This window comes from Zootoca vivipara, chromosome 6 (assembly GCF_963506605.1).
Source record: "Zootoca vivipara chromosome 6, rZooViv1.1, whole genome shotgun sequence".
Lineage (NCBI taxonomy): Eukaryota > Metazoa > Chordata > Lepidosauria > Squamata > Lacertidae > Zootoca > Zootoca vivipara.
The window spans coordinates 82467376-82492937 of NC_083281.1; the positions used below are offsets into that span (position 1 = coordinate 82467376).

Sequence of the window (25562 nt, forward strand, 5' to 3'; positions counted from 1 at the left end):
CATATACTGCTTAATTGTAAGAAGCAATTGAACCTCAAAAGCTGTTCACAGAAAGAATAAAACAATGGAATAATTGGTGAAAACAACTATTTAAAACATAAAAACATAATTAAAATGCCTGCCAACATTCTACATGTCTGGATGGTCGTGCCTAAATAAAAATGTTTTTAGCAAGTGCCGAAAAGAGTACAGTGAAGGTGCCTTCTCTAAGGTTACTAGGCAGGGAGTTCCAAAGTTGGTTCTACTCAGAGTAGACCAATTGAGATTGTTGAGCATGATTTAATTATTACAGTGGGTCTGCTCTGAGTAGAAATTAGTTGGGTGCAACCTGGGCTAACCAGTTAAATTCTGCTAGAACTTAAAAGGACCTGAGTTCAAATGTCAGGTCAGCCATGGATTCGCTGGATGGTGCTGAGCAAGTTATTCATGCCCTCTCTGCCTCTGCTCCCTTTCTGTAGAATAGGTGTGGCATCTCCCTGTCTCCAAGGGCTGTAGTGAAATCGAGGTAACAACTGAAGTTCACCACGACAGCATGCTATAGATGGCATATTTTATCTACACAGTTGTGTGCATAGTCTGTGCTGCTAAAAGGATTCCTGCCAGGAAAAGCCAAATTCTCAAGACGTCAGCTAAACTTTGCAGATTTAGCACATTTTATGCTAAATTTCTGTGGCCATTGTCCAGACACTTTGAAGCCAACCTTTCTAGCAATGAGGGCTAGAAGCTTGTTTTAAAATGAAACTCTGGGAGGGGCATATGGAAGGTTGTGGTTCTCAGGATACTGATTTCTGCACCTAATTCTGCAGAGGTCCGTTAATTTCAATAGGCCTGTTCTGAGTTGAATAACACCCTCTGTGTCCCAAGTCCACGATGGACTCGCCTCCGCAAATAAACACACAGGAAGGCTGCCACCAATTTTCATCTTGCACCGCTATGCCTAAATAACACACAATGTGTTTCTTTTGTTCTTTAGGGTGGTCCTTCCCTCTTCCAGTCCGCTTTGGGGAAAGCTTCGCTTAGACATCAAAACTCACCTTGGCTGTACCATCCAGGTAAAAGGCGGGGGGAGCTGATGGACCCTTGCTTAAAAAACTGCATCCGTCACTCCTCATCCCTCTGAGAGTGCCGTATATGGAGTCAGACTCTGACAGTGCCGTATATGGAGTCAGTCTAGCTTGGTATTGTCTGCACTGACTGACAGCAGCTCTCTCCAGGGTGGCAGACAGCCCTAGCTGGAGACACCGGGGATTAAACCTAGGACCTTCTGCATTCAAGGCAGATGATGTACCCCTGCGATACGGCCCTGCCCTTAAGAGATAGTGATGTAGGAAGCTGCTTTGCACTGAGTCCACTGCACAATCATGCTTTGTTGACTCTTGACTGGCAGTGGCTCTGCAGGGTTGCAGTGAGGGAGTCTCTCCCAGCCACACCTGCAGATGTTGGGGATTGAACCTGGGGTCTTTTGTGTGCAAAGCAGATGCTCCACCACTGGGTGATGCCCTTCCACTATTTACACCTGGTAGTAGGCTCTAGGCTCTGTCCCAGGGCAGTTGTGTCTGTTGTGACCAGTGGGCAGAGGGTGGAGTGAGCTCTGGAACAGATAAACTATAGTTGTTACCTCCAGAGAAAAGGAAATCAGGCCTGCAATTGTGGTTTGGCTGCTTTGATCCTGGAAGCTCAAACCATGGTTTGGGGTGGGGTGTGTGTGGATGTCCTCATTTGCAGTTAGTGAAATCCAATATTTGGCGTGGTGCCTCAGTTGAACATTGTGGAAGGAGGGGTACATGTTTGCCTCTGACCAGCTTAAGAGATAGATGTACAATTTGGTGAGATTGCAGTTTGTGAGCCTCGCCCAGGTTTTAATGCTTCCTGCACATTCTGCCCGTTTCTGCAGCTCCTCTCATGTTTGACAGAATCCTCTGTGGGAGCTGCTGTCCTCCAGCACGTCAGCTCCATCGTGCCTTATTTCTTGACTTTTCCAAAACAAACTCGGATGCTGCTCAAGGTGAGTTTGGCAGCTGGTGCTTTATTTATTTAGTTAGTTTTAATGTCGCTCTTCAGCCAAAAAAGCAGGAAAAAATACTCCCATAGTGGCTTACAAATGCCAGTGATAAGACAGCCCCTTCCCCCGGGCTTCTAATCTAAAAAGACACATCACAATAGGAAAAGTGATTGGGAGGAGGAGGAATAAAGTAAACCCAGGCAGAATTTGGATGTTGCTGAACTAACAACTCCAGGCATTCTGGCCAGTGGTCAGGGATGATGGGAGTTGTAGTCCAGAAACCCCTGGAGGGCACCAAATTGGCTACTTTGGTCTTAAGTTCTTTAGAAAAGGAAGAAATACCCTTTGAAAGTAGCATTAGAAGGGGCGATCCCTCCTGTGTGAGCGAGGAGGTGGTAGTGTTCCTCAGAAGCTGCTTGCCAACTATTGTTTTGTAAGAAAATAAACATAATGAGTCAATTATTAGATTAAAAATGTGCCCTCAGTTACTAGAATACTATCAGTTGATGATAATAATAATAATAATAATAATAATAATAATAATCATCATCATCATCTTTATTATTATTTATACCCCACTCATCTGGCTGGGTTTCCCCAGCCACTCCGGGTGGCTTCCAACAGAAGTTTTAAAATACAATAATTTATTAAACATTAAAAGCTTCCCTAAACAGGGCTGCCTTCAGATGTCCTCTAAAAGTCTGGTAAACATCTACAACTGATTGACTAAATGGGGCAGCCTTATTTATATTAATATTCATTGTTGTTGTTGTTGTTGTTGTTGTTGTTGTTGTTGTTTGCTCTCCCTTCACCCAAAGCTTCCAGGTCAGGTTGTATGGATGACAGAGGTGGTCTATGTTTTGAGATGGGATGGAAGCTAGTGGACTGGGAACCTGTCTGCTAGTCTGTGTGTGCATTTCTTGATTCTTCTTTTCTTTATTTCCAGCAAGCTACCCGTCTCTGGAGCACTGGCGAGGAAACCGTCAGGGTACTGGCTTTCCTGGTGCTCAACAAAATCTGCCGGCATAAAAAAGATGTCTACTTGAACCCAGTTCTCAAGGTAAGGTGGTGGAGAAAAGCTACCTCAACGTATGCATGCCATACTATTGATGGGGGTGGTGGGTGGGGAGGCATTGATCCCCTATTGTCTACTGTGAGTCAAAAGGCTCAGGATCATGACTGGGGGACCTGCAGCCCTGAAGATGATTATGGATTCCCACCAGCCCCAAACAGTATGGTTAGTGCTCAGGAATGATGGGAGTTGTAGTCCAGTGATACCTGGAGGGCCATAGGTGTCATAGCCCCAGAAGCTGGCCCCTCTTACTCCCCTAAAGAAGACATGTATGAGGAGGAAATATACACCGTTGCACACCATGGGTGTAGCCAGGGAGGTGCAGCTACCCCCCATCAAGTAAAGAAATAAAAATACTTACCTAACTGACCGATTGCGTCACAGGTAACTTGGTTCTGCTCTCCCTACATAAAGTCTCTCCCCACCATCACCCCAATCCTGGCTATGCCCATGCTCCGCACCCCTTCATGCCCCTGCCATGGCCTGAGGATAGAGCACTCTTGCCTTCCTCAGTCTCCTATGAGTGCCCCCCCCATAACATCTCTGTCCGTTCCATAGCGTAGAAGTCAGTGCCTGCAGAATCAGATCTTTAAGCCAGTTTCAGAGTTCGCAAGGAGGTTGGTTCAGCAGTAGTACAGTAATACCTCCATGAACGTCCGCCTTGTCTAGTGTCCATTCCAGCGACCGTTTGTGGCAAACCCGGAAGTACCGGAACGGGTTACTTCCGGGTTTGCCCCTCGCGCATGTGCAGAAGCGTGAACCGCTCCACGCACATGCACAAATGCGGCACTTTGCCCTGCGTCCTTTTCGGCTAGTGGCCGGGGCTCTGGAAGGGATCCTGGCCGCAAAACAAGGTACGACTGTAGAGGCCTTGCCACCATACACTAAGGGCCTTGGCTGAAACAATGTCTGTCCATAGCTCAGTCACCAGGGTCCACTGGGAGCTGTCCTTGGTCCTAAACTGCCTTGATTCCTCTTCCCTACACTGCCCTGGACTTCCTCTTTGCCTGCTTCATTTACCTGGCTAGCACCAAGCCCTGCTAGAACACAATATATGAATGAATGAATGTTTTTGATGGTCAGAGGCCTATAAAGTAGAGCAGGATAAAAGATCCCATCTGCTCCTCCTTTGATCTGATGACAGCCTCAAACAGTGGGCACAGTCAAATATGAGCCTCCATATACTTTGCTGCTGCTTTTTAAAACCATGGCAAGTCTGCCTTCCGGGGTACCTATCGAAGCCCAGCAGTGTAAAAAAGAAAGGAAAGAAAACGATTCTTTTCCAATAAGCTTTCTAAGTAGAGGATCTTTTTTAAAAAATCTCAGTTGGCAACTGTATTGGATTAGAAATTCTTTTTCTACATTTAAGTTTAAGGAGCATGCATTTTTAGAGACTACTGTTGATTTGAATGATCTTTCGAATGGTTTTTAATGCTTGTTTTTAACAGCCTTTTATTGAATGGCTTTAATGTAGTCTTGTCAGACGCTCAGAGGTTTTATATTACAGCCAAGTGGCCTATATACTTTTTGTTAAAATTAAATAAACTTTGTTCTGGTTTCTTCCAACCCCCTCCTCCCGCAAACTCCACCTTTTTTTTTTACAGCAAATGTATATTTCCTACGTGAAGAACTCCAGGTTCACCTCCCCCAATGTCCTCCCTATGATCAACTTCATGCAACGGACCCTGACGGAGATGTACTCCCTCGACACCTCCATCTCCTACCAGCATGCCTTTATCTACATCCGCCAGCTGGCCATCCATTTGCGCAGCGCCATGGCTGTGAAGAAGAAGGCGAGTTCTAATGCTGCTTTCCAGATCTATGGGGTGACCGCATTTGGAATATTGTGCACCGTTCTAGTCACCTCAGCTCAAAAAGGGTAGCGTAGAGTTTTGAAAAGCTTCAGGAAAGGGCAACCAGAATGATCCAGGGGAGAGGTTTTCAACCTTTTTGAGTCCACGGCTTCCTTGACCAACTTCTGCGGCACCCCTGTGGGGCTCTGGGCTCAGGAGCCCAGTTATGTCGCCCCTTGCCTGCAGAGCTGGCAGCCTCTCCTCCCTTGTGTGGTGCTCCCTCTCCCCTCTCCTTGGGAGTCCTCCGGGCAGCTGCTGACGCTGCCCCTGGTCTCTGAGCTCCCCCCTTGCCCCAAAGAGAGGTGCCTCCTCACTCTGCCCCTCAGGGGCCTGAGACTTGCCTGTCCATTCCCAACAGCAAGGGCTGGCTGGGCCCCCTTGCCTGCCTGCTTTCTTGCTTGCTTACCCAGAGGCCATCACAGCTCCTGGCCACCAGCACCCCCTGGCCAGCCCCAGAGGCACCATTTGCCCGGGGAGCTTGTAGCCAAGGCTGCTGCAACAAACAGCTGTGCAAGCCTTTTGGAGGCAGAGACACGAGAGGGCATCAGAGGAGGGAGGGAAAGAGAGACAGAGGCCAGTGTTGCCTGGGGCACCCCTGACCATAATTCAAGGCAGAGATGGAGCGACTTTCTGTGAGGAAAGGTTGCAGCATTTGGGGCATTATACTTTTGAGAAAACACAAGTAAGAGGTGACATGGTAAGTGGATAGGGAGATGCTTTTCTTCCTGTCTCATCACACTAGGCGAGATATCTTTGTTCAGTTATGTGTAGATTCACACACCAGTTCACTCTGCTCAAGCTGTCCCAGCACTTCTGTTTCCTATCTAGGTTCTGAATCTCTCAATTTAGTTCCATTGTTCAAGATACACCTGAAGTATAACTTATCGAATCTCTACACACCATACCTTTAAAGCACTTTCTTACCCCCTGAGAATTCTGGGTGCTGTAGTTTCACCCCTCACAATTCCCAGCAGGAATTGCAGAGTTGCAGTTCCCCTTAACAAACTACAGTGCCCATATTTCTTTCAGAAAAAAGAATGTGCCTCAAATCTGCTTTAAAGTTACATTGTGTACGCAGCCTTGAGAGAGAGGTGCTGATATTTTTTGTTTATCTGTCTCTTGGTCTTTATTTGGGGGGGGGGGTGGAATAAAAAGAGATATCCCTCACAACAACAGCCTGGCTTTATCAGCTGTCTTCTCCTCTGGCGTGTCTTCTGTTGATATATGAAATCTGCATTTCATCGCATTAACCAAAAGCCCCACCAAGTAGCAAAGAAGATTATAGAGTCTCCCCACTTTGCCCTCCCCCCAAAAAAGCCCATCTTCTTTTTGGCAACCTGTCATTTGCCCCCATTTTTTTATCTGTTGCAGCCTAGCCCCCCTGTTCTCCCCCCCCCCGCCACTCAGCCACCAGAGGAAAAGTAAGATAGGGTGGGAGAGAGCAGGTAATTCCCCCCCTATCCCTTTCCATCCCCAGATTGGGGTCTCATCCAGTCTGACGTGGACTTAATCCAAGGCAAATTGCTAATCCCCTCTTTATTCGTGTTTTAAAGTAAACAATACCGACACAGATTAGTGGGTTGATTTACACCCCTGATGCTTGCAAGGGTTGGTACCATGTTAAGCCATTTCTCCTGCCCCCCCCTTCCCAAAAGATGCTCAGACATGGCAGATAAGCTGAGGAGAGATAACAAAAGTCTAGGACCTTAATTGGATCTGTTTGGCTTCTCAGACCCTCAGTCGTGAGCCAGACAGGACCCAAATCCAGTTAGTTCCACGGTGGGAGAGGCACCTCAGAGCGAGGGAGGCGCAGATTAAATTTCTGTCGGCCCCAAGTTATTTGTACGGCCCATCTTGATAATGAATCCATTTTATAGTGCAAGTGGCAAATCGGTAAATGATGGGGAAAGACAGAAGCATAGGAAGCTGCCTTTATCCTGAGTCAGGCCACTGGTCCTTCCAGCTCAGTATTGAGATTCCTGCATTGCAGGGGGTTGGACTAGGTGACCCTTGGTACACCTTCCAACTCTTGATTCTATAATTGGCAACAGAGTTTCAGGATTTCAGCCCTACCTGGAGATTGAACCTGGGACCTTCTGCATAAGAAGCAGGTGCTCTGCCACTAAGCTGCATCCTTTCATTTAAGACATAGGGAGCTGTCTTAGGCTGAGTTAGATCACTGGTTCCTCTAGCTCTCAGTATGGTCTACGCCAGTGTTTCTCAAAGTTGGGTCTCCAGCTCTTTTGGGACTACGACTCCCATCATCCCTGACCACTGGTCCTGCTAGCTAGGGATGATGGGAGTTATAGTCCAACAACAGCTGGAGACCTAAGTTTGAGTACGAATTAGTACGAATAAGATCCCCCCCCCATTGTGTAAATTATGTTTCTTCAGTGCTCTCCATTAGAAGATCTCTCTATTTACCTCTTTCCTCGCCCTTCAGGAAAACTACCAGTCTGTTTACAACTGGCAGTATGTCCATTGCCTGTACTTCTGGTGTCGGGTCCTGAGCACCATCCATCCGAACGACATCATGGAGCCTTTGATCTACCCGTTGACCCAAGTCATCATTGGCTGCATTAAGTAAGTCTTCCGTTTCCTCAGTGTCAGGCTTGCCTTTCGCTTGTTTGCCTTTTGAAACCTATGTGTCCTCCGAGGAGCTCAAGCTGACGAAGAAAATTCTCTCTGATGTCTGTTTTATCCTGTCCCCTGTCTCCACTTTACTCTCACGGCAACCTTGTGAGGTAGGTCAGGCTGTGAGTCGCACCCAGTGAGCTTTCTGGTCTAATGGGGAAATTAAATCCTGGTCTCTCAGGTCTTAGTCCGGCGCTCTAAGCCAGGCATCCCCAAACTTTGGCCCTCCAGATGTTTTGGACTACAATTCCCATCATCCCTGGCCACTGGTCCTCTTAGCTAGGGATCATGGGAGTTGTAGGCCCAAACATCTGGAGGGCCGCAGTTTGGGGATGCCTGCTCTAAGTGCTATGCTGTACTGGCTCTCAAAACATACAAGTCCACTCTCAAAATATATCAGTTTAGGAAAAGCGGGTGAAGGAATGGCAATGAGACCCCCAGTCCTTTGAATTCAGGAACAGCACCTGTGGTAGTCATGACATCTGCTTCAGTGGGCCCTCAGACCTAGTTTGGCAAGCTCCTCCAACTGGGTCAATTAGCTGAGAACCAGGAACTGGTCAACTCATCTGCCGCTGGCACTCTAGTTAGTCTCTGTCTCAGCTGGGCTCCCTCCTCTCCCAACTCCCAAGGTCATGACATCTCCTGGTTGACCTGCGCATGGACGTTGGTCTGCGTTCCAGGCTTCGTTTGGAGTTTTGAGAAAGTGACGTAGGTGCCAGTCACAAAATGTCTGCCGGGAGGTGGGTGGCATGTTGCAAAATGACCACCACGTTGAAAGAAGCTCCGGGGGGGGGGCAGGGATGGAAGACAGGACCAACAAAAACAGGGTGGGCAATCCCAGTCCCTCACAGCTGCCCTATCAATGGTGGGGGGGGGGAGGAATCTACATCGGCCACTACTGTGGTCACTCACTGAGGCCACATCTGAGCTATGAATTTAAAGCAGTATCATGCCACTTTAAAGAGTCACAGTTTCCTCGAAAGAATCCTGAGAAGTGTAGTTTGTTAAGGGTGTCCAGAGTTGTTAGGAGACCCCCTATTCCCCTTCCAGGGATACCATTTCCAGAGTGGTTTAACAATCCCTTTTCCCTAGGGTTGCCAGACTCAATAGCGGACAGGACTTCTGTGCCTTTAGTTGCCCTGCTCTCTTTTGAGTCTGGAAACCTTAAAGAGAAACCAGCAGACCCTTTGTTTACTTTCCAAGCAAAGGGTCTGCTGGTTTCTCTTTAAGGTTTCCAGACTCAAAAGAGAGCAGGGCAATTAAAGGCACAGAAGTCCTGTCCTCTATTGAGTCTGGCAACCCTACTTTTCCCTGGAATTCTTGCTCTGTGAGAGGGAATAGGAGTCTCCTAACAACTCTTGGCCCCTTTAACAGATCATGGTTCCCAGAATGCTTTGGGAGAAGCAATGAGTATTTAAAGTAGTATCATGTGGCTTTAAGCCCGTATTGCAGACAGGGTAAAAAGGAAGCTCTTTGCACCTGCAGCGAAAAAGACGGCAGGCATCCAATCCTGGCACCCGGTGAAACGTGGGCATGTTTAAGGGGGCATGTTCAGTGTTGGAGAGGCTGAGCCATTGCAGATAGGAACTGACCAGGAAGAGCAGACTAGCACCCTTGCTGAAGTTCGGAGGGTTAATTTACTGAGGCTTTTCGTGGGCATTATAGGATGTACCAGCAGGCACACTGGTCCCCATGCACACCATGTTGGCAGCTCCCTGGGTTAGAACATCAGCACAAGCACAAAATATCCAGGATGGGTGATGGCCCCTGAAAAGGAGCCGCTTGAGATTTGTTGATGCTCTTAACATCAACATAAACCTATACCTATATGAAGAATCCTGAATGTTTTTGTTATTTGAAGCACACATGTAACACACTCACGCCCACACCAGCTGACTCCGTGCTTTGGGACCACACTTGGAGGCTAATGGGTGTGCAGTAAATTTTCTAAAACTCCAGCAATCTCAAGAAATCCTGTTAATGCCGTGTCCAGATTGCACGGTTGGTTTTTTTTTTTTTTTAAAGAAAACCTACGCTGCTTGCGTTTCCAGGCTCCTCTGAGTGTTGATGAAGATAAACAGGTTTAAACGATTTCCAGAGCTTGCCTCTCTCCCCCCTTCAATCTCTCTCTTTCCCTCACCCCCCGAGACGTCTTCCCGTCACTTAAGTGGGGCTTTTAATTGTCCTGCGGACGAGCTGAGGCAGTTTTCCACCTGTCTAAGCAGATAAATCAGCTGCCTCTGAGGCCTCCCGGAAAGGTGAGCTCAGCAGGTCCCTAGGAGGAGAGGAGCGGAATTTCGCTGGTGACTGTCACATAAGAGGACGGCTCTTGGGGTGGTGTGCAAAAGCTTTTTTAAAAACAAAACAAAAACAAAACACAGGCTCAAAAAAGCTTTGAAAATGGAGAGTGTTTGTATCTAGAGAGACCAGGTTGAATTTTTAGAAGTTTGCGCAAAACTGGTCTCTTATGAATGTTTAAAAGGGCTGTACCTCAGTCAGTTAGAGCATTTGTCTTTCATGCAGAAGACCCCAGCTTCAGTCTCTGTAGAATTGGGAGAGAACCCTGTCTGAATCCCCGGGGAGAGCCACTGCCTGTCAGTGTAGACAGTACTGAGCTAGGTGGACCAATGCTTTGACTCATCAAGCTTTTCCCTTAAGACAAACGGATGGAGGAAGCTGCCTTATATTATATTATATATCTATCTTGGTATTGTTTACATTGAAGGCAGCCTCAAAATGGCACTAAGAAATGGAAAAGTTTTCAGATATAGCTCCTGCAAAATACTAAAAACAGCCTTCCAGTGCAGTTTTGGAAATTTGGTTCATCACCAAATCACGTGAGGGTAACCTTTGACCCTACAGTTGTTGAACTGCATCTCCCATCAGTCCTGGCCATCGACCATGCAAAAACAATACAGTGGAACCTCGGTTTACGAATTTTCGGTTTACGAACGCCGCGGACCCATCTGGAACGGATTAATTCACTTTCTATTACTTTCAATGGGAAAGTTCGCTTCAGTTTATGAACGCTTCAGTTTATGAACAGACTTCTGGAACCAATTACACCCATGCTTCGGGTTAAGTACGCTTCAGGTTGAGTACTCCGCGGACCCGTCTGGAACGGATTAATCCACTTTCCATTACTTTCAATGGGAAAGTTCGCTTCAGTTTATGAACGCTTCAGTTTATGAACAGACTTCCGGAACCAATTACACCCATGCTTCAGGTTAAGTACGCTTCAGGTTGAGTACTCCGCGGACCCGTCTGGAACAGATTAATCCACTTTCCATTACCTTCAATAGGAAAGTTCGCTTCAGTTTATGAACGCTTCAGTTTATGAACAGACCTCTGGAACCAATTGTGTTCATAAACCGAGGTACCACTGTACAGTCGTACCTTGGTTGACAAATGCCTTGTGACTCGAACGTTTTGGCTCCCGAACGCTGCAAACCTGGAAGTGAGTGTTCCGGTTTGCAAACGTTTTTTGGAACCTGAATGTCTGACGCAGCTTCTGATTGGCTGCAGGAGCTTCCTGCAGCCCATCGGAAGCTGCGCCTTGGTTTCCGAATGTTTTGGAAGTCGAACGGATTTCCAGAAAGGATTCCGTTCGACTTCCGAGGTACCACTGTATTTGATAAAGATCAATTTCTTAATGCCTTTCAATCCTTACCCCCCTCTACACCACAGTGGCTTTTCACAAGTTGTTGACTTTAAATTTGAGGAGAGGGGCAGAGCAGAAAAGAAAATGGCAACAGATTTTAGAAGGAATGCTTCTGGCTTGTTTTAATTTTAAACATTGGGTGGTTGAGAAGCACACTGTGCCAGTTACCTTTTTTTGTCCAGAAGGTGGCGCTTAGCCCTTGAGAAACAGAGCCGCAGAATAAACAAGAGTAGAAGCTAATGCCGTCCGCGGGAGCTCTCTTGCTTCAGGCAGGAACCAGGGCAGAATTTTAAATGTGCTTAAACAAGATAACTAGGCAGCACAGGGGTTGCCGACAGAAGCTGGAATTGACTCCTTTCGCCTGCTGCCTCCCAAGGCCCCCCCCCCCCGCCCGCTCTCTGGCGCGTGGTGGTGGTGGGGGCTCGCCGGCCTTCGCTTCCTGCGGTTTGACAGAGATTTGAGGGAAGAGTTGTGGGGCAGGAATGTGGGCCTGGGGGTTCAAGAGTGCTGTGTGCGGCTGCCAGAATGGATTTTGGCTGTCGTCGCATTAAAAAAACAATGCTTTGCCAAGAACGTTTGTGGAGTTAGGACTGAGAAGAATATAAGGGCGGCTGGGTGGGTGGGTTGTCTCTCCAGGTTAATCACATATACCCAGAACCACTCTTCAAATCTTCTGTTGTAATGCCATCTTTTTTTCTTTTAAAATGTAATTATTTCTGAGGTGCCTCTTGCCAAAAATACTTTGCCCAAAGATGCCCACCGGGCAGGCGGTTTGAACGTGGTTCATTTGTCGTTGACACCAACTTTCTCCTCAACCACATTCAGACACGATGCTAGGCTAGTTCACACATTACCCTGAACACAGGTACAAGCTGTTGCCACATACACAGGCGTTTGTGTGGAAGTGGGCACACTTGCCTAGCTCAGGTGCTGCCACTGTTAATATTTTCTGCAAAGAGCTCAAGGTGGCCTACACCTCCCCCCCCTCACAACAACCCTGTGAGGTAGATTTAGGCTGAGGGGCAGCGACTGGGCAAAGCCAACAACTGATCTTCGTGGCTGAGTGGGGATTGGAACCCAGATTTCCCTTTGTCCTATTCCAGCACCCTAAACACTATGCAGCACTTGTTCTCAAATGTACACAGACAAGACACTGGTTGAACATTGCGTGTGACTTGAGCGTGCAGTTCAATTGTTTTGCGTCCTCAGGTACACAGTTGTACACCCCTACTGTCTTCACAGAATTCCAGAATGTTTTAATAAGCTTTTGCCCCACAAATATAACTGCAGCTACTGCTCCTCTTGGTAATTTTCCTGATTGAGAGCAATGTAGGGAGCCTAGTGTTGCTTACACTGGCTGGCAGCGAATAGACATTTATTTATGCTTTGCAGGTTCTGTGTATATAGGAGGTGTATCATTGCTCGGCAGATGCCAACCAGGAACACAGGAAGCTTCCTTTATACTGAGCCAGACCACTGGTCTAGCTAGCTCAGTGTTGTCAACACTGACAGGCTCTCCAGGGTTTTAGACAGCAGCCATCGCCATCCCTACCTGGAAATTTATTTACTTATTTGCATTTATAGCCCACCTTTTTCTCAAAGAACTTGAAAGTGGCGTACAAGGTTCTCTCCCTCACAACTACCCTGTGAGGTAGGTTCGGCTGAGAGATTGTGACTGGCCCAAGGCCAGCCAGTGAGCTTCAGGACTGAGCGGGGATTTGAACCCTGGTCTCCCAGGTCCTAGTCCAACACTCTTAACCACTATGCCACACTGGCTCTGTGAGCCACAGTAGGCTAGCCCAGTGTTTCCCAGACGGGTCTCCAGCTGCTTTTGGATTACAATTCCCATCATCCCTGACCACTGGTCTTCTAGCTAGGGATGGTGGGAGTTGTAGTCCAACAACAAACAGCTGGAGACCCAAGTTTGGGAAACAGTGGGCTAGGCGGATCAATGGTTTGAGTAGAAGACAGCTTCCTATATATTAAAAGGAGGACTGTGGCTCAGTGGAAGATCATCGGCCTTGCAAGCAGAAAGTCCCAGGTTCAATCCCCTTCATCTCTAGATTGAGCTACAAAAGATTCCAGGCCAGAAACCCTGGAAAGCAGCTTGCCACTCAGTGTGGATAATACTGAGCTAGTTGTCCAGCTTCTATGTTCCTCAGGCAACCACCTATCTCGTACTCCAGCCTTTTCCCTGTCTCGCGGCTCACCGGTCAGCTAGTCCGGCGACAAACTCTACTGGCACATACTTCATTCCAGGCCTGTCCCTCGCCGCTGGGAAGTTTTTAAGCCGGCTGTCGCCTTGCCTCGCTCTCTGAAATTAATGGCCTTGGTTTACAGTAAATCTATACCTTTTAACAGGTTTATCCCCCAATCAATTAATTCCTGTAGAAGGTTTTCGTCATCGCTTTCGCCGGTTGCCAGGTCTCGGGGGGGCGGGGTGGGGGCGGGAAAGTAGATTTATTTCCATAATGGATCCAGTGATAATTATTTCACTATTTGGCGGGTGGGTGGGTGGGGGTGAGGGTGAAGGGGTGGTGTGTGATTTATATGGTGCGGCCGATGCAGTTTCTCGCCCTCGTTGGTTTTTACAATCTCAGCAGTCGTCGTTGCCGTTTTGTGGGGTGGGGGGCGGGAGTGGGGAGCAGTGTGATGTGATTTGCTTCTCAGAACAAGAGCTGTGATCGGGGAATGACTTTGAAAAGTGGGAAGGACTTGCAGAGGGTTTAGAAGCAGGAAGAAAGGTGTGAGTTCCTGTAGATCTCTACGTTTCTTTAAGCAGAGCAGTTGTGGTTCTGGGATGGCGGCCCTTGAGCTCTGTCCCTGATTGGGCCAGATGTGGGGAAGCTCTTGCCACTCCAGATGTTGTTAGGCTCCCAGTTCTCATCTTCCCTGGCCATTGGCCATGCTAGTTGGGGTTGATGGGAGTTGAATTCCAGTAATGCATGGAGAGCCACAGGTTCCCCCATCCCTGTTTTGACAAGTCTTCAGATCAGCCACTCATGCAGAGAGACTACAGGGAGGTACCTTCTCTGTTGCCTTTTCTGATGCCTGCTAAGGACACTTGTATTTCAACCCATCTTCTAAAATCTTTATTGAAATCTGCTTTGGACTCGCATGGATTTTACTTTATAGGCTGGTGTTGTTTTAATCAGTTTTTATATTTATAATTGTTTTTTTAAGCACTGCTTTTATGTATGCAGTCATTTCAGCTGTTTTTATATACGTAACTGCTGTATATAGAGGGACCCAGGTGGCGCTGTGGGTTAAACCACAGAGTAGGGCTTGCTGATCAGAAGGTCGGCGGTTCAAATCCCTGCAACGGGGTGAGCTCTCGTTGCTCGGTCCCAGCTCCTGCCCACCTAGCAGTTCGAAAACATGTCAAGTGCAAGTAGATAAATAGGGACCGCTCCGGCGGGAAGGTAAACGGCGTTTCCGTGCGCTGCTCTGGTTCATCAGAAGCAGCTCTGTCATGCTGGCCACATGACCCAGAAGCTGTCTGCGGACAAACGCCGGCTCCCTCGGCCTATAGAGCGAGATGAGTGCCGCAACCACAGAGTCGGACACGACTGGACCTGATGGTCAGGGGCCCCTTTACCTTTACCTGCTGTATATAGATGTCATAATAATAAAAAGGAAATGTTGTGCTTCCAGTTTAATAAAATCCAGGGCAGAAACTTGTGCAGAGACATAACAGGGAGGCTCCTTTCTGAACAGTGCTTCCCACTCCCAGAAGCCTCTAGTTTAGGTGTGGGGAACGTCTGGCCCTCCTAATGCTGTTGGGTCCCATCTCCCTTCATCCCTGACTGTTGCCTGGGGTTGATGGGATCTGGGAGTCCCCACAACTTCTGGAGAGCTAAAGGCTCTCTACCCTCCCTTGCTGTAAAGAAATAAAAATCAATGGCTGAGCCCTTACTACAGTGATGGGCAACCTTTTGAGCTTGGTGTGTCAAAATTCACCAACCCCCCCCCCCCAACATAACTCAGGTGGTATGTCACTTCAAGAAAAAAACCATAATTTCACGAAATTTATAGTTTAAATAACAAAAATGTATAATTGTAATATATAACTGCATTTAATAAACCAAAAACTAATTATTTAACTTACCTGCTTATTAAAGTTATTATTAAAGTTTTTTTTAAAAAAATATTTAAAAAGGGGGGGAAATAAGGCAAAACCCAGAGGTCTTTCCCAGTGGGACTCTGGGCTCAGGCCTTCCTCCAACGGTCTGTTGCTGGGGAGGTGGGCTTGGGTTGGGCCTGTGCCTCCTCGTGGCCCTCTTCAGCCCACCTCTCCCCTCACTCGGCTATGCTTGTGCGGCAGCGGGACAACAGGGAAGAGGTTTCACCTTACTTGGGTGTCTCTTCTCTCTTCCCGGGATGGCGGCGCGGTGGCAGCAGCGAGGTCGGGGTTGGGGTTCTTCTCCCTCCTCCAATGGCCCCCTCCTCTTCCTTGAGGTGGGGGCGACGGGGCCTTGTTTTTCCTTCCTTTCTCCCTCCTTTCTGCAGGGGAGGCGGCAGCGGGGCCAGGGCTTCCTTTTTCCGCCTCCAGAGTGCCCCGAGGCCATCTGTCAGGTTCGCGGGGTGGGAGTGGGGTCCGGCAGCTCCCCGTTGCTGCACTGGTGGCCCCCAGTGTCCGGGGGGCGGCGGTTTCAGTGGCTCGGGAGCTCGTCCAGCAGCTCCTGCAGCGCTGGTCACTTTCATGCCGACCACCATCTTGCCTCCGTGCTGACCACCATCTTGCCTCGCCAGAAGTCCACAAGGCCCCCAGAGATGCGTTGCCTGCGGCATTCTGCCGCCCGCCAGAAGTGAGGTCGAAGATCCGTGTAGTAGCCGAGGATGAAACGTCCTTCTCGGCATGCGGCCGCGTGTCACCGAAAATGGCTATGCGTGTCAGTGCTGACATGCGTGTCATAGGTTCGCCATCACTGCCTTACTAGCTTAGTTTCTGCCTCGTGGCCTTTCAAACCATGCTTTTAACTCCTTAGTGTTCATCCCTGGCTCAAATCAAACCAAATCAAAATGTTCATCCATTGTTGCTGTTCCTTTGCCTTGTCCTGCTGCTGCTGGTGGGCAAAGTGTGCATTAGAAGGCCTGTTGAAATACATGTGCAGCTGTTCTGCCAACAAATCAGTTCTCAGGTTTGGCTCTCATGTCAGAAACCTCTATAGCAGGATCGAGAGTTTTGATTCTGTGGCTGACGACTGTTCTCCCTCCTCTTTCTCTCCCTGCAAGGCTGGTGCCCACAGCTCGCTTCTACCCTCTGCGCATGCACTGCGCCCGGGCCCTGACCCTGCTGTCGGAGAGCACTCGGACATTCATTCCTGTCTTGCCCTTTATCTTGGAGGTGAGTGCTCTTTTCATCAGCGTGCATGGCGCAGTAATAAAATATAAAGCAGCTTACTGCGTTTTCAGGACCTCTTCCAGGTGGGCACAAGGTGGACCACCAGTGGCTGCTACCAAGACAGCTTCATCCGTGGATTTCAGTGTGCAGGCTGGTCTTTTGGACAAACTGCTGCAATATCCACTTAAATCGGCATTGCACCACTTTAAACCATTATGGCTTCCCCCAAAGGATCCTGGGAACTGTAATCTTTTAAAGGAGGCGCTGAGAGTTGTTGGGAGACCCCATTCCTCTCACAGAGCTGCAATTCCCTGGGAAGAGAGGGATTGACTGATAAAACCACTCAGGGAATTGAAGGTCTGCCAGGGGAATAGGAGTCTCCTAGCAACTCTCAGCACTCTTCTTAACAAATCGCAGTCCCCAGAATCCTTTGGGAGGAGGCTGTGACTGTTCAAAGTGGTATGATACAGCTTTGAATGGATAGAACAGTCTTGTTTAGGGTTAACAGCAAAAGCTTAAACTGGGCTTGGTACCAAAGCAGCAGCCATCTGCCCTGACGATGAAGAGTTCTGGAGGACTCAAAAGTTTGCACATTGTTTTGAAATGTTGTTGGCCTGATACAGGTTTAGCTGTAATGTGGATTCTTACAGGTCTAGAATGGCTCCCTCTTTTAAGTTTTGCTTTGCGGTTACTGGTATTTCAATTAGTTGGGCTTGGTAACCGGACCCAAGGGGTTGTGCTGAAGGCTGCCGCTATGCTGCCCCCCCACATTTGGGACAAATTTTGCGCATCCCCTTGGAATTTGCCACCTTCCCCAAATTTGAGCTGCAAGCTGTCCCTTGAGAACTGTATCGTGTGGGGCCACATTTGCACCATATATAAAAAGTGTTGTGATACCATTTTAAGCAGCCAATTGTTCCCCCAAGAACTATGGGAGCTGTAGAACATTAAAAGGTACTGTGAATAGTTGCTAAAACTGCACAGATATCTTGGGGGGGGATAGAGAATCTCCCAACAACTCTCTGCACCCTTAACAAGCTACAGTTCCCAGAATTATTTGGGGGTGGGGGTGGGAAGAAGCCTCAATTGTTGAAAGTGGTACCGTAGTGCTTTAAACATGGGTTGCGAATGTGGACTTGGGAGCAAATCCCACAGCTTAACTCAGTGTGAAGAAGCCCTTTCTTCTGTGTAGCAACCTCTGTGCAGGAGCTGTTGCTTGCATTCTTTATGGGAGGGGTGCGACAGCCCCCTCCACACACTGTCCTGCTTTGCTATTCCCCCAGCGTCTGGCTATTTGTGCTCTTTGAAAGGGGAGGGTGGGAAGGAAAAGGCGAAATGGCAGACGGTGCGAAGTTTGGGGCGGGGAGGGGGGGTGGTATGGGGAGAGGCCGTTGTCTGGGAATTAGCCAAGCCACCGTGGTTTGCTGGGAAGCGAGAACCCTCCTGTGGTTATTTTTTTATGTCGTTGCAAACGTCTGTTTGTTAACCACATCCTTTCCGCCTGCAGCGGCCAGCAAAGCCCCCCCCCTCTTTCTTTTTTTCTCTTTTCTCTCCCGGACCCCTTGCGGCTTCTTGGCTGTTCCCCTCCGTGCATCTGTTTCCTTCCTCCTCCTTGCTCCCCGCTTGCGCTGCTGAGCTCCCAGCCCTCAACCTCCGGTAGATAACAGGGTCCCAGCGGCGACGCCTCCTCCCTCGTGGCAAGCCACATAGATCAGCCCAGCCGCCCCCGTGGTCTCAGCGTGCTTTTCCTCCTGGCTTCCGCCAGCGACCACATCCGATGGCGCTGGGCTCATGCAACAGGCAGCTCGCCCACGGCGGGTGGGGACGGTGCGCACAGACCGAACGCCTGCGTTGGGTAGATCTTGGTTCATGACTCTTCGCCAAAGACAAGCAGCCCCTTTATAAGAAGGAAGTGTTTGTGTGGGAATAAGCTTCTCAATATGCGGAACTTCCTTTAAATCTTCTGGTTCCATTATTTTTGTGAGATAGATAGAGAGATAGCTATAGGTAGATATATATAGATAGACAGACAGACAGACAGACAGACACACACACAGAGAGAGAGAGACAGACAGACAGACAGACAGACAGGGGCACGCACACACACACACACACACACACACACAGCTTAGTTTTGTTCAGGAGCAGACCTATTGAAAGCAATGGACCAGGATTAGTCACGTCCATTAATTTCAGTGGGTCTACTCTGAGTAGGATCATGCTGTCCTGACAATGTGAGGTAGTTTAGGCCTTTGAGCTGTTCTTGTCTAAGATTTGCAGGTTGGGGGGGGGCAACTGACTAGGCCACTGAATCTGAGCCAGCACCCCCCCCCCACTTCCCCAGAAGTTAACCACTTGTGTCGCAGGCGAGGTCCTGAGTTCAGAGCATATGCTCTACATGCAAAGGATGATCCCAGGCTGAATCTCAAGTAGGGCTGAGAGAGGCCTCTGCCTAAAACACTGGAGAGCAGCTGCCAGTCAGCGCAGACAATACTGAGCTAGGTGGACCCATGGCCTGATTCTGTATAAGGCAGCTTCCTATATTACTGTGTTCATGTATTTGATTCCCTCCTCCCTTTCAGAAACAAAACTTGCTACGTGTCAAAAATGGCACACCAAAGAAATCGCTACTGCAGAACCCTGAAGTGCTAGTTTTCTCCAGGCAAGGACTTACGTTGTCCAGGGGCGGTGTGTGTGTGTGACCATTCTTTTTTATTTAGACAAGGCCTGGTATGTTCCTAAGATCCAGCCCCATCTTCCGAGGTCACCTTATTTCCACCGTTCAAATGAATTTCTCTAGAATCCTGGCGTGTGCTTTGCGTGACAAAGGATGCAATTACTCTCCCCTCCCTGCTGCTCTCATCCTAAAGCAACAGCAGGGAAAGGGGCCTTCTGCAGCTCCTCTTTTCTCTAACTGTGCCCCCCCCCTTTCTGCTTTCCCCCATGCCCTTGTCACCACCCGCCGCTGACAGCCTGCACGTCTCCTGCCGCCCCTCCAGGTGCTGGAATTCCCCTGGCTCCTGCCACCGGAGATAAGAGTCGTGTCAGTGATGGGCCTTGACAGCCGCCTTGGCTGCTCTGGCGAGAAGAGCACCTGCCCCGCTCCCCCCCCCCCGACTGGCGGCTTCTCCCTTCGCTGTCCCTCTCTTGAGGGGTGAGACATGTTTCAGGAGAGCTTGGGTGGGCCTCCTGAACGGTCTCGGTGTATAGGGTAGGGGGCAAGGCCTGGGGAAGGGAGTCCTACTTTTTATTCTTTTTCAGAGGATTTTGTAGAATTTGGCTCTACTTAAAAATTTATTATTATTGCTATTATTAGGATAGGGCTCTGCTCAGAGCTACTGCTGTCAATTATTTACCCCCTGACTTTCGCTCTAAGGGATTGACGGCTGTAAATTACAGTATTAAAAACTGTTTAGAACAACTTGCAATCAGAAGAAACAAAACAAGGTGGGTCCTTGCTGGGATTCAGTCCTACTTGAAAGGAGATTGAGATTCGGCTCTACTTTACAGCTAATGATTGCTATTATTTTGTTATCCGGCTCTGCTAATGTTTAAGAGGATGCTGGAGGGCATTCCTTATTCTTTGGCAGCACTCTGAAAGCTGATTTTATTTATTTATTTCCATTTAGGGATTGCTTCCTGGAGCAATTTGCTATATAATAAAAGCATATGTGAAACAGGAATATTTTTAAAATTGGAAAAAATGCATTTTTTAAAATGATAAAAACTCACTCTGTGTGTACACAAATACAGTGTAAAACAATAAGAATGCATACTTAAAGAATCAATTCACACAGACTGCCAAGACGTTCGTTCCACCGGCAGTGGCCCTAGTTTAGACACTTAATACAGGAAGGCAAGTTTGGTTAAATTAAGGTGGGAAAACTTTTTCCCATCTCTCTCTCCCTTCCTCCTAACTCTCCTGCTCCTCCCACCTCCCCATAGGGGGCAAGGCTGCTCTGACAACCTAGTAAAATCCATCTCTTTCCCCCACCCCACTCCTTGGGTGTGGTTTTTTTTTGGGGGGGATGTAGGAATAAGGGAGGTTAACTGATAAGCTCAGAGAGTCACAAGAGGAGAGACAAATGCCCTCAGCTGACTCTTTAAATGGTGAGATGATGATGGATGTGTGGGGGCCCTAATTGCTTGGACTCCAAGGCTGGGGGGCGGGAGAGAAAGAGAGGCCCAGAACATGGAAAGGGAATAAATAGTGATTCTGGAAGATGGAGGGGTGGTGGAATATTGTTCCACCAGGTGTTGCACAGCAAAGGAAGACCCAACATCTGCATACCGTCTGCAGTTTAGCTTATTGAGCTCTGGCGGGGGGTGGGGGCAGCTTTGGGCTGCTGTTTGTTCACACGCAGAGAGAGAGAGAGAGAGAGAGAGAGAGAGAGAGAGAGAGAGAGAGAGAGAGAGAGAGAGAGAGAGAGTGACAGACATCCAGTGCTAGGTATCAATCTGCTTCTGAAATTTAAGGGAGGTTTGAAAAGGAGTTTATGATACAGCACTGTCTGTGTTGTTTGGGGTTTGATTTATTTGTTTGAAAAGGCAGGGTTTAGTGGGAGGGAATAATATAGGAAAGCTGCCTTATACAGAGTCAGACCACTGGCCCATCTAGCACAGGGTTCATTGCACTGACTGCCAACAATTCTGCAGGGGGTTTCAGGCAGGGGACATTCCCCAGCCCTACCTAGAGATGGTGCTCTAACCACAGCAAGCCTTTCATCACATCTAAGCTATTCCTTCAGATCCTGGCTGGAGTGCAAGGGGTTCTCCTTTCTCTACCGTAGACCTCACTGGGGTGGCTTTGGGAGAAGGGCAGCTGTTTGCTCTGTCACTTCCCAGCCTCACAGGGTCATTGAAAATTACAGAGCATTGATTCCGCATCATCTCGTAGCCGAAAGCTTTGGCTTAGTTGGCCATTCTGCTCGTGCAGTGTGATTCTTTGCTTTTTAACAATCCCTGAAGTATAACCCAGAAGCAAAACCTTGCCTTAAGTCTGGCTTGCGAGCCAGGTTCAGGCATTGTACTAAACTGCAGTGTTTACTCACTCGCCCCAGAGCCAGAGTTCTCGGCTTACTGTGATGTGTGAATGCAGCTTCTGGGTCACCCCTAGGTGGTGGCAGGGGAGCTTTCAGGAAGTTGGGTGAGGGGCGAAAATTGTACCCATAGGAACTTTTGACACTCTGTAAAATGGCATGTACACCAACAGCTTTGAACGGTGGGTTCAGTTAACCCGGTTTGCTAGGGGAAGATTCTTGCTAATGCAGTGGGATTTTCTCACCCCCCTGTCACCCCCTCAACGTATCTCCTAAATCCCCTCTGGAGGTTCAGGAGAGTCCAGCAGAGGGGGTGGGGGTGGGAGAGGAGAATCGTTCTACCTGACAAGTAGAAATCATTGTACCATCAGAACAGTTATAATAGCATGACACCAAATTCCTTCCTGAGCAAATTGTAAATACTAGATTGTGTCTTTTTATCTCAGGTTTTCCAGCAGGTAGACTTCAACAAGAAACCAGGACGCATGAGTTCAAAACCCATCAACTTCTCTGTTATCTTGAAGCTCTCCAATGCCAATCTTCAGGAGAAGGCTTTCCGGGTAAGGGGCGGGCTTTGGGGGCAAGGTTGCTGGGCAGAGATGGTGTGGTCCAGCCTCTGGCTTTTAGGAATAGCAGCTTTTGAAATGCCAAATTTATGAAATCCTAATCTTCCATATAGGTCCATATAGTTAAAGCTATGGTTTTCCCAGTAGTGAAGTATGGAAGTGAGAGCTGGACCATAAAGAAGGCTGATCGCTGAAGGGTTGATGCTTTTGAATTATGGTGCTGGAGGTGACTCTTGAGAGTCCCATGGACTGCAAGAAGATCAAACCTATCCATTCTGAAGGAAATCAGCCCTGAGTGCTCACTGGAAGGACAGATCCTAAAGCTGAGGCTCCAATACTTTGGCCACCTCATGAGAAGAGAAGACTCCCTGGAAAAGACCCTGATGCTGGGAATGATGGAGGGCACAAGGAGAAGGGGACGACAGAGGACAAGATGGTTGGACAGTGTGGTGTAGTGGTTAAGAGCGGTAGACTCGTAATCTGGGGAACTGGGTTCGCGTCTCCGCTCCTCCACATGCAGCTGCTGGGTGACCTTGGATTAGTCACACTTCTCTGAAGTCTCTCAGCCCCACCCACCTCACAGGGTGTCTGTTGTGGGGGAGGAAGGGAAAGGAGATTGTTAGCTGCTTTGAGACTCCTTAGGATAGTGATAAAGCGCGATATCAAATCCAAACTCTTCTTCTTCTCCTCGAAGCTACTAACATGAGTTTGACCAAACTGCGGGAGGCAGTGGAAGACAGGAGTGTCTGGCGTGCCCTAGTCCATGGGGTCATGAAGAGTCGGACACGACTAAACAACAACAAAATCTTCCATATTTGCTTGTGTGGTTATTTATACTCTGCCCTTCAAAGAAACGTTCAAATAACTAGAAACAGAAGGATTTTTTTGGGGGGGGGGGGTAATGATTATCCCCCAGCCCTGCCAGGAGGTGCGAAGGATTGAACCTGAGACCTTCTGCATGCAAAGCAGATGCTGTACCACTGAGCTGCAGTTTTCCAGTAAAAATGTTAGTTTCAGTACTATAGAATTAGAATTGGGGGGACACCCTGCGGGCAGTGAATATGACTTAACCATAAGCCCGACTGCATCACCTAATTAATTACGAAACCAAGTCTAATTAAGCATCACCAGAAGTAATTAATATGAGTCATTATATATGTAATGTCTGGACTCTTGTGATTTGGCCAGCTGTATGATAGGTGCAGGTGTCCTTCGTTGTAAAAGAGCTGGACTGGGCAGAGGGTCTTGGGAGCGCTTACCCATCTGATGCCCCATCCCAGTGTTGTTGGACTCCCAAGACCCATCAGCCCCAACCAGCACAGCCATTGAACAGGCATGATGGGCGCTGTAGTTTAGCACCACAGCAGCTGCCACGGTCTCCCCTCATTGGATGTGGCTCTCCGTTACCTGATTGATCATTGGTAACTGGTGATGCTTGAGATTGAAGCTCAGAGTGGTGCTTTGCGACTGAACTATGATCCTCCTTTTAAAAAGAGCATTAGGTTCCCAGTCCTCATGGTTCTGAATTGAGCGCTCCTTGAAATAGGTGCACAGAAAGCTGCCTTTGGCCTATCTTCACTGACTGGCAACAGTTCTCCAGGATTTCAGACTGGGGACATGGCCGGACACACAAGGAGATGTAAGCTTGAAGCTGGGTTTTTCTGCATGCAAAGCAGATTTCCTACCACTCAGTGCCTGCCTGGGAGATCACCTAGGTGGAGAGGCCATATACTTTGCCTAGAATTCAGTGGTGGAAGGAAAGCAGAATACAAGCACTTGGTTTTCCTCTCTTTCTAACAACTCCCCCCTCTTGCTTTTTCACACACAGGATGGCCTCATTGACCAGCTATACGACCTGACTCTGGAGTATCTTCACAGCCAGGCCTATACAATCGGTTTTCCAGAGCTTGCCCTCCCAACTATTCTCCAGGTTCGTCCAGGTGTCAAAAAACTAGCCTTGGGTGAAAAGGCACCTCTTTCTCTGGGTTAGCCCTGTCCCTCTATAATGGGGATCCTGACTGAGCTTGTTCCCTGTGTATGATAGTGCAGAGACTTGACAACCTACAGGAGTTTTGCTCATCCAGGAAGTTGTCTGGTTATTAGCGGCGAGCAAACGTGCCCTATTTCTGGTCTGCATCACTTTTGTATGTGTTCACCTGTCAGTCCCAAATTCTGCACTAGGAACATAGGAAGCAGCCTTATATTGAGTCAAACCATTGGTCTATCTAGCTCAGTGTGGTCTGCTCTGATGGGCAGCAGCTCTCCCAAGGATTCAGACGGGGGATAGTCCCTGCCGTGCCTGGACCTGAGACCTTCTGCACACAAAGCATGTGCTCTGCCACTGTTCTACAGCCCTTCCCACAGAAGAATAATTGTAGAAGTGGTTTTATTGGGGTGCAACCCAATTAAGTCTTCCTCAGAGTAGACCCATTAACTTTAATTGAGCTACACTGAGTAGGACTAGCATTGGGTGCAACCCATTGCCTTTAATTTGCTGAGTTTGTTGACCTTTTATATCTTAGCTTATTTCATTTTATTGTGCACTGAAGAAAGTTTGGTTGTTAACCGTTTATAAAACCACAACTAAATAACTTAAGGATTGTGCCCCAGTCTTACTCAGAGTAGACCCATTGAAATCTATAGCCATGACTGAATCTGGTTCATTAATTTTAGTGGGGACTGCTCTGAGGAGGATTTAGGCTTGTCGCCAACAAAGTAAATAATTTAATATGCAGTTTTTCAAAACATGCAAAATCCATGTGAAAATTTTCATTTAAATAACATTTTTAAAGTTGCATTTTCTCCCCAAGTGTCCACTTCTAAATAAGCTATCCAGTTCAGTACTGTATTGCCTACTTTGACTGACAGGGTTTCAAGCAGGGGATGTTCCCAGCCCTACCTGGAGGTGCTGGAGATTGAACTTGGGACCTTCTGCATGCAAAGCAGAGGCTCTACCCCTGAGCTACGGCCCTTTCTGAAAGTGACGTGTTTTAAAAAATGTCCTCATTGCTTCCCATTCTGCTTGGGTGGGAGCCCTGTCTGCAGCAGTGCCGTTGGGGAAACGCCTTTCCTTTCCACTCTCCTAAAGACGCCTCTGCAGGGCTTTGCTTTTCCTGGAATTCCACCCCCTGCACCCCCTCCCTCTGGGCGTGGGGTTGGACTCCCATCCTGGCCTGCCTCATTCATGAAACGCGGCTGTAGCCTGGAAGGATCTCCAGAGGAGACTCTTTCAACTTTCTTTTTGCTAGGGAATCAGGCTGTAGTGGGCAGAGTAGAGGGAACGTTTGGTTTTTAACCCCTGGACCCTTTGCCCAAGGACCCTGGGGTGGTCTTGTTTGCTCCAGAAGGTTATTCGTAGGGAAGGGACAGCTGCCTGTCCTCCTTCAATCTC

General features: G+C 48.3%; 1 protein-coding gene across 3 annotated transcripts in view; it reads left to right on the top strand.

Annotated features, from left to right (window-relative positions):
• The window catches only part of NOC2L (NOC2 like nucleolar associated transcriptional repressor), a 64242-nt gene that overhangs the window by 16955 nt on the left and 21725 nt on the right, over positions 1 to 25562 (top strand). For all 3 annotated transcript variants that reach the window (XM_035118506.2, XM_060276220.1, XM_060276219.1), the window contains 8 exons: positions 974 to 1052; positions 1895 to 2005; positions 2949 to 3062; positions 4679 to 4867; positions 7371 to 7510; positions 16458 to 16569; positions 22052 to 22165; positions 24000 to 24101. In XM_035118506.2, coding sequence (XP_034974397.1) covers positions 974 to 1052; positions 1895 to 2005; positions 2949 to 3062; positions 4679 to 4867; positions 7371 to 7510; positions 16458 to 16569; positions 22052 to 22165; positions 24000 to 24101 — 961 coding nt within the window. The remainder of the gene's footprint in view (positions 1 to 973; positions 1053 to 1894; positions 2006 to 2948; positions 3063 to 4678; positions 4868 to 7370; positions 7511 to 16457; positions 16570 to 22051; positions 22166 to 23999; positions 24102 to 25562) is intronic.